This window comes from Uloborus diversus, chromosome 6 (assembly GCF_026930045.1).
Source record: "Uloborus diversus isolate 005 chromosome 6, Udiv.v.3.1, whole genome shotgun sequence".
NCBI lineage: Eukaryota > Metazoa > Arthropoda > Arachnida > Araneae > Uloboridae > Uloborus > Uloborus diversus.
The window spans coordinates 41,067,112-41,082,379 of NC_072736.1; the positions used below are offsets into that span (position 1 = coordinate 41,067,112).

The 15,268-nt window shown below is 31.9% G+C and overlaps 2 protein-coding genes across 2 annotated transcripts in view; both read right to left on the bottom strand.

Annotated features, from left to right (window-relative positions):
* LOC129224015 (neuroendocrine convertase 2-like) overlaps positions 1-15,268 on the bottom strand; it is a 46,755-nt gene that overhangs the window by 15,719 nt on the left and 15,768 nt on the right. Inside the window, exons 4-7 of the mRNA XM_054858411.1 lie at positions 7,689-7,777; positions 4,610-4,785; positions 2,890-3,102; positions 60-160 (exon numbers count right to left, since the gene is read on the bottom strand). Of these exons, the coding sequence (XP_054714386.1) occupies positions 60-160; positions 2,890-3,102; positions 4,610-4,785; positions 7,689-7,777 (579 nt within the window). The remainder of the gene's footprint in view (positions 1-59; positions 161-2,889; positions 3,103-4,609; positions 4,786-7,688; positions 7,778-15,268) is intronic.
* LOC129224016 (suppressor of fused homolog) lies at positions 8,525-12,167 on the bottom strand. Its single transcript, XM_054858412.1, has one exon. The coding sequence runs from the start codon at positions 11,927-11,929 to the stop codon at positions 10,490-10,492; it is 1,440 nt and encodes a 479-aa protein (XP_054714387.1). The 5' UTR covers positions 11,930-12,167; the 3' UTR covers positions 8,525-10,489.

Sequence of the window (15,268 nt, forward strand, 5' to 3'; positions counted from 1 at the left end):
GTAACAATAAATAGTTAAAAGCATTTCATTCATTTGGGGAGGGGGAAAAAAAAACTTACTTAGCATCTAGTGCTAGTGCAAAGACTCCAGCTGCTTCTGGGGCAGCAGCAGATGTTCCAGAGTGTGTCTTTGTGCATTTTCCATATAGGTCGGTAGTTGCCTGAGATAAAAATGGATGGTTATTAAGTTATGAGTACAATTACACAATTCAAAATTATATCTATCAGAATCCTCCACCTTCCAGAAAAAAGTTAACATATTCCTAAGGTATTTACCAAAAATTCAGTCTGCTCAGTTGGCTGGGCAGCATTGCATGAGACAATATTACAGGGATTAATATTTGTTCTCTCAACCTGCTGTTACAAACAAGACATTTCAATACTATACTTACAAACAATAGGTTTCAAGCATACATGTCTTTAAAGTGGTCTATCACAGTCTTACTGTAGAAATTTGCCCCCTTTCAGCAGAACCTGATGAATTGAGCTACTTCTATGTGCAATGTAACAGGTAAAATTTTGATTTAGCTACTTTTTTTGTGTTGCAGCCATTTTTGGATCTTTAGTTTGGCAGCATTCTACGAACAAACCTCTTTCATCAGAGCATTACTAAGCTGGATATTATATTTGAGGCCCCCCAGTAAGTTATACTTCTCTCGGCCTTTTCAAAGATTTTTCAGAAAAGTAAAAAATGACATTACTTTTTTCGTCTAGATACAAAATAAACGTATGCAATTTCTTTTGTAAAAAGTGCATAACACACTGATAAACAGGATCATGATTAACCAAAAGGCAAAAAAAAAAAAAAAAAAAAAAGGAGGATCTAAAAAATATGACAAGGAAAGGTGCACAAAGGGGAAATATGTAAACATTAAATAGTCAATGAGCAAAAAAAAAGCTAGGCTAGTTAAGAATATCTGAAAACCACGCTTTACAAATTGTGAAGAAATTTCCAAGTTTTGTCGGCCCCGCTTCATCAAATATCATTGGTTCTAAGAAATATCATTTGATTATGCTGGGTATTTGGTTAAGCGGAGAAATATTCCTTGCCTTTCTAAATTGATAACATTGGTCTTAAAACGTAATACTTTTAAACCAATAGCTAAAGAAAATATTTAATGTTCTTGTTAAAAAGTTTTTAAAATAAGCTAAGTAAACAACAAATAGTTGAATAATTAGTCTATACGTATATTACAAGAACGTATAAAAATAATAAAAATTTAACTAACAACTTGAGTTATGATATCTTTGTTGTGGCACCTTTTTTTGGCACGTTACTTTAAAAAAAAAAAAAAAAAAAAAAAAAAAAAAAAAAAATCCATAAAAGTGAGTTGCTTGCTCAAGGTCTTTTAGGAACACTTTTTCTGACTTCCTTTTCCCCTCTGGGGATTATTTACATTCAATATTTATCAATTTATTATTGTCTAAAATGCGTAGATTTCTTTGTATTATTTAATTTAAATATCGACTGCGCTATCTATTTTTTTAGTAATGGCAAAGACTAAAGAAACTTGATAGAATAGTGGGATTTTCTTTTATGGAATATGAATGATGTTTTTTCTCGCCTGCTGTTGGCAAAAATATTACTTTATATTTTTATGTCAATTATAGTTCTTACTTAATTTATTTCTAATTTATTCAAAAATTTTCTCCGCAAGAATATTTGCGAAAACTGATCAATTTTGTTTGTTTATCCGGGATCGATATCCAGGGAAATTATTCAATTAAGTGGGGATCTTTAACATTGTGTCTGCGGGGAAATATTCGGTTCTGGGAGGTTTTATTCGCATAAGCGGGTATTGGTTTATCCATTACCCGATTAAGCGGAGCCGACAGTATACGGAAAAAAACTACAGCAATAAATTTGAAGTGGATTATTAAAAGTTTCTTTTTTAAAAGTAATTTTTACTAGGATAAAGATTATAAAACAAAGAGTGCAAAAAATATTCTGATATTTTAACTCAATAGGCTTTGTACAGCTCTTTTTTCATCAAATTATCAAAAACAGAACAAACATGGAAGAAACTGATGTCAAGAGATTGATTACACACAATGCACAAAAATTGCCAAGTAATTTTCCCCCAAGCATATGAAATGAACAATAAATAAAACTGAGTTAATTTACTACAAAAGAGCTGTATACATAAGATTATTGAATTTATTACTTTAAAACTCAATCTTTTGAACAAATATTTCTTCAAACGGAGCAATAAACACTCATCTAAAAATGGCAGTTTAAAATTTTTTTATGAATGAGCTGATTTTATTATTTTTGTGAATCTATTTGTGATCAGTCTATTATATCTATAATAATTCTATTTGTGATTTTGCTAGCTTGATTTTTGTGAGGTTATTGATAAATGGTAGTAAAATAAAAAGAATTTGGCTCTGGTTTATCAAATGCAAAAAAAATAAATAAAAATAAAATAAAAAAAACACACGTATAAAGTCGGCTTAAGCACAAAAGCAGTAAAAAAATAGTTTAAATAAAAAACAAACAGTCAAAATGACTAATTTTTATGCATAAAAATTGACAGGTATGTTTTTCATAACAAGATTCCATGAAATCAAAACAAAAAGAAAACCAAAGTAATGATTCCCTGTTGACAGTTGAAAACTTGCAGTTGAAATTTCATTTACAAAAATTTTTAAGATTCTAATGAAAATATACATTTATTTTATTTATCAGCCTCTTTTATTAAAGCTTATTAAGCATTAAAAAGGGAAAAACTCGATTTCCTTAGCGGATGCAAAAATATTGCTATTTTGTTTGAAAAAAGCTGAAAAATCCAAAAAAAAAAAAAAAAACGAAAACAAGTAAATCTGCAGAAGAAGCACATTCATGGGTAAATTATTGAAACATACCGTTAAATAATATTAATCATCTTACCACTCCAGTATGAGGATCTTTTGCACCATTGCTGAATGTAGATGCAAGTGTCGAAGAGCAAGATTCATCATAATGAGCATTTTCGCCATTATTAATAGCAGAGTTGATAGATATAGTCCACATACTAGCAGCATATCCATCACAATTACAGTCATCATCTTCTCCTCCATCGCCAGATGCCCAAACATAGATGTTACCTAAGCCACGCCTGCCCTATAATAGAAAAGATGGATTAAAATATGATTATGTTAATGAGCTATAAGCAAAGCCTTTGCCGGCGTTATAAACTGTGAGCCAACCAACCAGACCGAAACTGTAACTGTAATGTTATGAATGTTCTAGGATTTGTTGTTATGTCGTGTGTTTGTAAATCGTCTAATAAATGTTAAGAGCTATCTATAGTAGTACTTCCTATGCACGTGAATAATACAGTTAATGCAAAACATCGATGAGGGTGAAGAATGACCAGAGGGTTCAATGAATGCTCAAGACTCGAATGCAGGACCGCCATTTCAAATTTTTCAGGGGAGGCCGGGGGGGGGGGGGGGGGGGGCAAAGGATGTACACTCAATGTATTTTTTTTTTGGAAAACAACAAAAACCACACCCACTTATATGTAAAAACAATAATTTTTCAAAACCAGGAAGGACAATAGACTCCTCGAAATGACAGGGCTGCTCTAATGATATTTTCAATGGCAAAAATAGTATTTGGAACATGACAATGGAATCAACATAAAATGCCACAAGAAAAAATTTCATTTTTCTAATACAATATTCAAACAACTTAACTCAAATTCATATGTTTTCAGGCTTTTAGTTACAATTTAAATCAGGTTTTTCACTGCATCTGAAGTGAGTACATTGACCAATATTTTGTTAAGGTTTTTGACTCAAACAATTGCTAAAGTTTTGTAACACAAAGCTGTTTTATTTTTCACTAGTGGTACCCGAACGGCTTTGCCTGTAGTAGAAAATTAAAAGGTTTTTTGGTTCGCCTGTATATTTACAAATAATGTATGGTGAATTTCTCGCCAATTGGCTTGCCCATGTTACGATTCCACGTTATGATAACTTGCCAATTTACTCGTCCATCTTATGATAATTTTGCTCGGGATAATGTTCTTAAAATTGGAATAGAAAAAGAACAAAATTGAATTTTCGAAAAAATAGCTTTGAGGTACACACCCCCATTGCTACAAACTAATTTTGTGCCAAATTTCATGAAAATCGGTCAAATGGTCTAGGCGCTATATGCGTCACAGAGATACAGACATCCTCCAGACAGAGAGACTTTCAGCTTTATTATTAGTAAAGATAAAGATGTCCATTTAGTTTTAATCGACTTTAGTTGAAATATTTTTGGTTAAGCAAACTGTTTGAAAGTCAACAGGTAGAATTAAGTGTTTATTGTACTTTGCAAATAGCCAAAATATTGCACAAAACTTTTTGAAAAGAGAAAGGAAGAACTTTGGATTTACTTTTGAAGAAGCTCATTCTTAACAATTCAATGATTTTTAGCATCATTATTGAATTAAATATGCTTTAGCAACGAAAAAATATAATAAAAATAAATAAGTTAAAAAAGGAATTTAAATAAAAAAGGTATCATACAAAAATTTAAATAAAAAAACACACATACACACACATAACTGTCTTAAAGTTTAATCAAGCTTATGTAAAAATTAAATGCAGCAATTTCATTAACTAAAAATATTTACCTCGTTTACACCTCTCACAATAGCTCTCATGGTAGCATTTCTAGGACCATCAACTGTTTTACCATCATCAGTTGGCCCCCAGCTTGCACTATAAATGTCAATCAAGTCTGGTTCATGTCCCATAGAATTTGCTTCAATTAAATCTGTCATGTAAGGCTGATCCAACATTCGAATTCCTTCAACAAATTTAAGTTAGTTAGATCTTTAAAATTACTTTTGAAAATTTGGAGTAATAAAATAAACAAGAAAATAAAAAAAAGTAAAATTGCAGTTTAACAAATGTTTCCCAAGTTCAAAGGCTAGATACTTCCTCACATTTACTGCAAACAGAAGAAGCTAAAAATGGACATTCATGGTAGCTCAGGTTTCTGTTACTATTGATTAGAATACAAACTCATTGTAAATAAAAAGTAATTTCTGTAAAAACTAGTTGAAGTGTGTGTTAGAGTCAGGATTGTCCTATGTTGTGCACCCCAGAAAAAAACCTGGAAAAAAACCGTCCCGGACAAAATGTCATTTTGTCCATTTCATCCACTTCATCAGGAAACTGAGAGTTTTGAGTTAAAAATTTAAAGTTTGAAAATAAGAAATAATTATATAGATTTTTCCTATTCAAGCAATATTTTAATATAAGAATAGCATACATAGATATGTATGTAAACAATTGATTGTAAAATATTTTAAAGGGAAAATAAAAAAAGTAAGATCAGTTGATGTTTATGTAAGTGTGTTAATGAATCAAATGAGTGTTAAAATAAATTATAAGCATGTAATAGCATTTACAGTAGAAGACCATTATAACACCGACTTATATAACGCAATTCTCTATTAAACGCACAACTTTTCAGAAGTAAACAATATGTTTTGCAGTTTAAAAAATCCCTCTGTTTTGCTTTGCAAGCATTAAAATTGTAAGGCAAATTAAATTTTGAAATTGTTTCTCATCTTTCCATTTTAATTCAAAGCTTTTAAGGGAAAATTAGTACTTACAGTAAATAGAAAATACCAGATGGCTCTTGAAAATGCAGCTGTTATGCAAACCATGAAGCTAACAGAAGTGCAGGATAATGCACTTTCTTTTGATTGTGAAACATATTTATTTGTGAACAACTAATTGTAATAGTGGTGCTTTAATATATTGCAGATAAAACTTAAGTGCTAATATATAGATATATTCTGAATATTAGTTTCAAAATTTGTGAAATGATCTATATAACCAAAAAACCTGTATAACGCAAAAGCTCTGGTCCCAAGGTGTGCGTTATAACGGTCTTCTACTGTATAAAACAAGCATATCAGTTGTAAATTTTAAGATGTTTATCTGTGATAAGGAGGTTTATTGCCCATGATAAGTGCATTTATAAAATTAAAAAGTAGAAATAAAAAGTTTTTAAAGGTTGGAGTTTCAAAACATTAAAAATCATATTTAAAAAAGAAAAGAAAAGCTACTTGATATTAATGAATGCATGAGTTGTTGGCATGAAGCGAAATCTGTTCTTGCAATACACATACAAATGTGATGATCAGTAACAGGCTCTGATTAGGTTGTTCCTGGTCAATTTATTAGTCCCAATGAAGATTAATGGCCCTTTTAAAGTTATCTACCCTCTTGCCTATTATAGCCTCGTTCAGTACACTGTTTTGAGTACCTACAACTCTACTTATTTTTTCTTAATTTGTATGACACTAACATATCCATAAAATATGCTGAGCACATAAATATTTTCTTATGGGGTGACATCAATAAAAATTCGAAAAATAAAAAAGTTGTAAAATATTTTTATTGTATAAATCTTTGTTTTGTACGTATGTCTCCAAGCATTTCATTTGATTTTCCCTTTGAGTTTATTTTCTACTATTGTATATAATAGTCTGATCATGCTCAATAGCTTATTCACATTGTTAAATTTTCTTACTTTTAAGTAAATTATGATCTAAAATTCGCTGCACCAATGTGTAATTAATTTTTTTTTTTAGATTTTTGAAATTCTAAACCTAATGATTCTATTTTAATTAAATGATTAATTCATAATAGAAAATGTATTAGAATAATATACTAATATTATTACACCATAACAATAAATTTATGTATGTATAATCAGTTTATTTTTCATTTCATCTCGTTTCTTCTGGCGTCCCGGACTTTTTACAAAAAGGTGGACAAAATAGCAACCCTGGTTAGAGTGATAAAGAGCTTCTACAGGGTTCTGCGCAATTGCTGGGGTTGTCCACTTTATTAGCGGAGCAGCACCTGTTTGTGGTGCATGTGAAAAGATTATTTGTCTGAAAACAGTTCTAAAATCAATAACACATTGAGCAATTCCCCACCACCCACACCCACTGATATTTCTAAACTTTAAATAAAATTTCAAATGTTCAAGGTGAAAAAGAATTTAAAAAAAAAAAAAAAGGAAGAAATGATATTAAAGTGAAGCAAGTATATAAAATTGATTTCTCAAACAGAACAAATGTTCAGCAAGAATTTTAACAGAATATTGGTATTTGGTAAAATATGGTATTCGGTGCATCCTAACTCTTCATTTTTTTGGTCTGTTGTCAGCCATTTTTTGGGTCTCTTCGTTACAACCATTCAAATGTAAATATTTAATTCAGTTTATTTATTAGCTTAGTAGGATCATTTGATTCCTTAATTACAACTGCGATTTCGCTTTCCCCTGCAGATAAAATATTTTGTAAATAAATAATTCTTAAACTTATCTACTTGAGAACTGTACCTAATGTTCACAAAGTTTTATCTGTAGACTCTTTTCTACTAGTAATAAAAGTTATTTTTTTAAAAGTAACAACCTAATATCTACAGTATCTAATATAATACACCTCTCTAAGTATCCAGAAAATAATTTATGTTATGTCTCAAAGAATGCTTACAAGTCGGATTAAAAGGCAAAGAGTTTATGACAAAGCTACTAAACACAATTGGTCAAAATTCGACCACAAGCGATGCTGGTCTTTATTGATAGCAAATTTGTTCCGATACATAACAGATTCCCACCTAACTACAAAAATAATACCACAGATCATTAGCCAAGATAAAAAGTACATTTCATGAAAAACTTACCAGCAACTTTTGATTCATATGCAACGCCAACTCCACATACTCCGTTATCTCTCTTAGCAGCAACTTCTCCGGCACATCTTGTTCCATGACTGAATAGAAAAAGCACAAGTTTAAAAATTCCAAAGGAATAATTAATGCAATAAAATGATTACTCAAATATAATTTAAGCTGTCACATACTCATTACTTACCTTTTTTATGAATAAATATGCATGATTTCAAAACAAGTTCTTATGCTAGCAGGGGCCGCGCTCAGGATTTTGAATTGTTAGCCAGTAAATTAGCTAAATTTCATAATAGATAATTCTTAGTCGACGACTAACTTTAACTGATTTTAATGTATTTTTTTCTGTAGAAATATTTAATCAGATAACAAAGTATAATTTTATAGAATATTAAATGCAAGCACTGATTTATACTTTAAAGATGCAACATTCACTTAAGATAAATTAGACACTTATTTACAAATACTTTTTTTGCCCTTTGGAATTTTTGACCATCTTTTGAGGATCAGCAATTTTTACTTTCTGTATAAATTTTGAAGAATTTTCTGTTTGCCAATAGATTTACCACATCAGAATTTATTTTGCCGAATTTGATATTATTGCATTTGGCACAGGGGAGAATGCTTAGCGCCTGGATAGTATTTTTAAACTAAAAAGGATGAAGTCATCGTCCAGCTTCTACTTATTCAGAGCACATTTATTTTTACGTGGTCTCATCATGCACTAGGGGGAAATTTTTTTGATTTGTCACCAGGTGAAAATTCCTTATTTTAGTTACATAATTGGATATTAAAACAAGTGTTTTTGTTCTTGTATACTAAAAAACATTTTTCATATCATTCAAATTTATTAAAAAAGTTATTTACTTACAAAAGACAGTAAAATATACAAACATAAATTGCAAAATTGACTTTGAAGAAGATTGCACTGATTTTAAGCATGCAAATAACTTCAAAAGCAAATAAGTTCTGTAACATATAATTGATGTAAAATACTAATAATAACAAAAAAATACATATTTCAGATGCAAATGAAATACTTTTCTATAAATTACTTTGAATGTGTGGAGAGCATCAATAAACTCAAGTGATTCTTTAGAATACAGTCAATGATAAACAGCTATATTTACTACTGAATTGTTATAATGTTCACTAAATAAAATAAATGTTCAATTAACCATGAATAATACAAAAAAGTATTAAAATAAATATTAAGAATTAAAAATTATTTATAAAAAAAATTATCAATTTTTACTATTGAAAATATTAATTCAGTCTTCATATTAATTGGGGAAGGAAATATACCAGGTACATTAACCTTGTGAAACAAGATTTATGCACCACAAATCTATGTAAATCCCCCCCCCCCCCAAACCAAGCAAAGGGACAGAGAGCTTTCAGATAAAAGAATACTTTATTTCAATTAAAAAGGCATTTTTTATCAAAAGGATTTTGTAGAAAAGGTGCTTTCTAAAATTTTTGTAAATCATCAACCCTTGATAACTTGAAGCTCTAAGTGGGAGTATGGCGCAAGTTGCGCCATCAAAATAGGGGGGAGGGGGATTTTAAGTTTTTTATTTATTTGCTTAAATTTATTTTTTATTTAAATTATTTCTTTTATTTTTTTTAAATTTTATTCTGTTTATATTTTAATTCATTTATTTATTTAGTTTGTGGGTGTATATGTCTTTGTCGTAGCACACTTTTCTTTAAAAATAATAATTATTATTGTCATTAAGAGTAAATAAATATATTCAAAAAATAAATAAAACATGGTGGATGCGTCGGCTCTCTAGTCATAGGGGCCTTACATTGATTGATCAAAAAGAGATAGTATTGATGAATTCACGTGTTTTAACAAAGAAGATTTGACTTAATATTTGTGTATTTTATATTTTTCTCACATTACTATTGCCATAAAAATCAAAATGGAACTTTGAATAGGGAAGGACGAAGTCAACGGCAGCCAGCTGTCCTAATTTTTTAAGGGTTAGTCCCAATTCTTTTTTTTTTTTTTTTGAAGATCATTAAATCAATAATGACATTAAAATTCAATAATATAGACTAATTCTCTAAATAAAAAAGTCAACTTTAAGGGCACCCCCCCCCCTTTTTTTTGATACACCAGCTGCCTATGCTGTAGAAATACAACTCACACAGCAAGGTTAGGCATTTTCAAACAAACACAAACATTTTCCCAATTTTTATCTAACCCTCTTAAGCAAACACTAAAGAAGTAAAAAAGCACTCTCTGATATAATTTTACATAAACTAACCGAAATTAAAGAGTAAATAATTACAGTAAAAGATAGATTACTTGAAAAGTATGCGAATTACTGGATTCCGAATTCTCCTGATGGCTGCATGGAAGTTAGTGCCCATTAAAAGAAATGAAAGTAATGTGACTCAGAACCTTTATTGATATTAATTCAAAATGAAAGAATAAGTAACAAAAACAGTTAATCATGAAAATGAACTCTACAAAAATTGCGATTGCAGAAACAATACCTTTTGCACCTACAAACGTATAAAAATCATGCATTTTCGAGTATAAGCATGTTCATTACATTTTATTTGTACCTTCTTTTTAAATCGTTTATTTTCAAAAATTATAGCATAACCTTCATGATTTGAGTAAAAGTTGGGTCGATTTTGATAAAAATAAACTTATAAAAGCCTTAACTTATAGCATGGTTTTCAATTTCCCCATGAAATTAGGGAGGGGGTTGACTTCACATGAGTATCTAAAATAACTTTTAAACTGAAAGAATTACATTTAAATAAAAAAAAAAAGACCACTATTGGCATTCTTCATGCATCAATGTTACAGTGAGTTTCCTATCACACCAGTAAAATGTCTTGGGTAAGGCAACAGCATCTAACTCGGACACTTCTGTTAACTCATCTAATATAATCTCAATATTTTCGTTTGTCAAAAGTACTTGTAACCAAGGTCCATGAGCCGCAAAAGGATGCTCCAAGTCCACAAAAGCACCAGACACACTTGTCGGAACGAGAGTTATGGCGACATCTCCGACCACACTCTTGAAGGTAAAATGTCTCCCATGTTTTAATCGACCTCTCAAGGCCAGAGGCAAAATAGTCCCAGCTTCCAAATTAAATTGCAGATGAACACTGTCTAGAAACTTTGTTTGTAGAAGCTCTGCCGGCTCGAGCGCTCCCATTTCATTATGCATACTACTGTCGTAAGATTCTTTTCTTGAATTACCTTCTGGCTGATTGGTGGTGGCCGACATCCCGTAGTACTGATTGCTACTGTTAGGTTTGATTTGAGGCAAAACAGGTTTTGTGCTGAGTAGCCCCTTTTTGAGGGTAGCTTTGATCTGCTCAGATTCTAGAGGAGATATCTGTGGGTATTCACCTTCATTATCGCTTTCTGGACATCCTTCATTGTTATTAGTTTTCTTTTCTTGCCACGAACATCTTGCGCTGACACCACTCAAATTGGATCCATCAGTCTCAATGCCCTGATCGACGGATTCTTGCACTGACGGATCCAGTTCGAACATGGTTTCCCCTCTCCTCATGTCAGTAATGAGCCACGGCCCTCCGGCCCCTTTGACTGACTTGAGCAGTTCAATGATGCCTGGTCCATTCCAACCTTGAGCTGCTTGTAGCTCTTCAGTACAAACACCAACAATCTGTATAAAAGTCACAAGTCCGAACGGCGTCTGCACCGTTCCGAGTTTCGGATCTTCAAACATCAGCATGTGTTGTATTCTCGATTCACTATTATCCAGGGGGCAATGCCAAGAAACGTGATCGCCTGCACACAAGGTGTTTTCAGATTGGAAAACATATTTAGCTAAAGCTTGCATTATGGCAGCAGGCCATGTGGGTGGAACTCTTTCATCCGGCTCTCTCTTCAGTCGAAAAGTTAATTCAAAGCCAAATCCACTGGGTGCGTCGGGAGCAGAAATGTCGTGAACTCTTCCATCTCCATGCAAGTCAGACAAGCCAAAGCTCACATAGTGCCAGTGTGGATCGATGTCCAAGTCCGGATCCCCAGGATTAGAGTACATGCTAATATAGTCCAGTGGGTCGGGTCCACCCAACCAGTACTTCACTACAGCAGCAACTTGCAGAGGATTTGGCTGATCAGGATAAATTTTACGACATGCACGGTATAATGCTTCAAGTCCGAGTGGTATAACTGGTCTCTGTGAGATAGGATAGCCCAGAAAAAGAGGTGGTCGTGGCATGAATTTGCTTTCCATTTTAATAATCAAGCAACTATTAAAGCCGATCAAGAAAGATATCTTGCATTGCAAGTAGCAAATCAGACGTGTTAAGATTCTGGAGCGATTTAAGATCCGTGTAACTAAAAGGTGACCGATATTCTGATTCAAAACAAACACATTATAAAAATTAACTTTGTGGCACTATTAATGACACAGAACTCGATTGCAATGATTCATGAACAAAACATAACATGAACGAAATTACAACTCATTTGCATGCATCAGTGACAGTTACAGTTCAAATTGAATCATGAGGAATGTGGACAATATTCGAAATATGTAATGGCTTAAAGAACATTTCCAAAACTTCTCAGCTTTTAAAATACGAGTAAAATTTAAAAAAAGTTTTAAAATACGTTTTTGTACTAATAGCAAGGTGTTTTACGAGAAACGAAGTCGTAATATTTTTTCCGCAAGACATTCCAATATTCGGATGACTTGTGCTGCCATCTATGTGCGAACAAAATAATGAAATGGGGTTTCAGGAAAAAGAAAATGTGTAAAATCTGATAAGAAAACCTTATTTAATAGCGAACCAGTCAGTGGCGGCTCGTGCCTTAATTTAGTGGGTGGGCCCGCAGTTATGTTTATGAGTCATTCTTCAAAAAGTGTAACTTTTCTGTTACATAGCTTTTACAGTTCATTTAACAATGATTTTTAATTTCATCAAAAATATATCTATTTAAATCTGCCAACAATTTTTTAATAATATTTTTTATTTTAGAAAATTTTTGGTTCACAACATGTGAATTCTCACCTCCATGGCATGTGTCACACCTTGTGTGATTGTTTTTGTTGCTTAATAGCTTGTTTAATTAAAAGTATATGCTTATTCATTAATTATTCCTTTCACAAGTGTCTCAAATATTAATTGTTTAAGTGTATTTAATTTTTTAATATTGTGTTTTAGTAGGACAAGGGGTCATGTCACACAATAAATTCTCACCTCCGTTACCTAAACACAAAATGCCATTCCTCATTAATATGTGGCAGTCATGACATCAAATTTTATTTTCCATGATACAAGGGAGTCCCCTTGTTTATTTTCAGCCATTAGTTAAAGTTGTGAGATTTTTGTCGAAAAACAAAAAGATAGATTTTGCTTCAAAAACTTGGTATGATTATTCTGACCTATCACCTCCGTGAACTGGAATTTCAGGGATGTAAATTAATGTAAAAAAAGAAGTGAACTTGTTTTCATATGCTTAACATGTGCAGATTGTAACAACGAAGAAAAAAAAATTTCCCATGAAAAATGCATCAATTAGGCCTATATTAATGTTAAGATCCCCACCTCCGTGACAGACGTTATTAATGTCATTATTTCTGAAGTGAAAATAACTGATGGGGGGGGGGGGATACATCAATAATAGGCATTCTACAAAAATTATAAATTGCCAGTATATCCTCAAATCTACAAAATACTATTTTTTTAACATACATTTGAAACTACTAATTAAGCCGCACTTTAATTAAGAGAGCTTAATATTATATTCCCACTAATCATTAAAACAGCTGATTATTTGCACAACAAACAAAATTACTACTTTGATATTAAATTGACCTCAATTTTTAAATATTAAAAGTTTTTTCTTTTCCTTTTTTTATTTCCTTGAACAAGGCATTTTTTATTTATTTATTTTTTTTTAATTTATGAGTAAAATAATTGAAATTTAGCTGGGCCATTGTTTATGATTACTTCTAGAATGTAACACTTTCACGTAAGAAAAAAAAGAAAACAGAAGAAAAGATTTGCGTTCCTAACCACTAAAAACACCCCCGCAAAAAATGGTCTTGCTAGGTGAATTAAATTATTTTCAGGACAGGCATAAAAAGATATTCAATAATATTTAAAAAAATACTTTAATTACAGTATAAGCATCTTGACTTAACAATTCAAGCAACCTTAAAATTAAAGCATGGATAACTGACAAATCGCGTCTAAAAGGTTCCGTCTGAACAACAACAAAAATAAATCTGAGAAATCATAGAAAATTATGAAAATTAATCTTAAAACTGACGTAAAAGATCAAGTGTTGGATAACATTATCATTAGGTATTATGGAGTTTTCTTTCCTTTCCTTTTTTTTATTTTTTGCGTGAACGACCAAAAAAATCTGAGGATCAGCCTTTTTTTTTTTTTTTTTTGCCGGTGCGTCAGATCACCGGGCTGCTCTACTATTCGAAAAGAAAGTCATTACACAGAAATTTTGAGAATAAGCATCTCTAACTCCAAAAACAAACAAATAACTAAAAAAAATATGCATGCGTTGTAAAACAAATGTACGGAATCTCATGAAACCGGCAATCTCCATGCCTTATATATATATATATATATATATATATAGTAATAGATGTTGAAGAGGAAAAAATTAAGACAAAAAAAAAAAACAGAAGCGGAATGTTATGATAAAAGGTTTTCCCTGACACATGTGCAGGGGGGCAGCCGATTCTCTGCCCTTTTACATGTTATTTTAGTGAGCGACTCTTCCCCGCACCTTTACTCTTCCCTCCAAACCGCTATAGACAACTACGATTTCGTTTGGGCTCGGCGAATTTTGCCCACCCTTGAGTTGCAATGAATTCCTTCGGGTGTTGTCACCCGCCGTTTTTCGCTTTCTGATTCAGTCCTTGCGATTGGCTAAGGGCAGAGGCGTGGCTCTTAGTTTCGGGGGCAGCTTCGAGCGAGCCCACAGTTCTCAAAGCTGTGCACAGCGCTAAAATTAGTGGGATTTAAAAACTTTCTGGTTATGTTTAGAGATATGCGGGAAGGGGGGGGGGGGGGTCTAGATGTTGGAAATCTCTTGTTCGCCATACTTTTTGCTTTCTTAAACTGGAACACAAAACCATATTTTTGTTAATAATGTATTTTATTAATTACAATTTTTTTGGGTGGGCCGGGCCCACCCTGCCCATAGCGACGAGCCGCTCCTGGAACCAGTAGCTGCGATTTGGGGGAGGATGGGGGGAGCCCACTTCTTATGGTTCATTTCTTTATTTTATTTTCCAATTTAGAAATCAAAACTAGAAATTATAAAAAAAGCAGAAGCGTCAAAACTTTTATATCATAATTATTTGTTTTACTTTGTGTTATCTGTTCACGAAACATTATTTAGCACAAGCAGTACAATTTAGTTAATTAATTCATTGTTTAAATATTAGTAAATCAATAGTGTTACTTAAACAAGCTATTATTGCTCAATGAAATTATTTCCAATTGTTTGTGACACCTTAAAATACTTTGGGGTAAATAATGTAAGTTTAATTCATGTCAAAGTGTTTCTCTGAAGAATATTATTGTGTGTATAATTCATC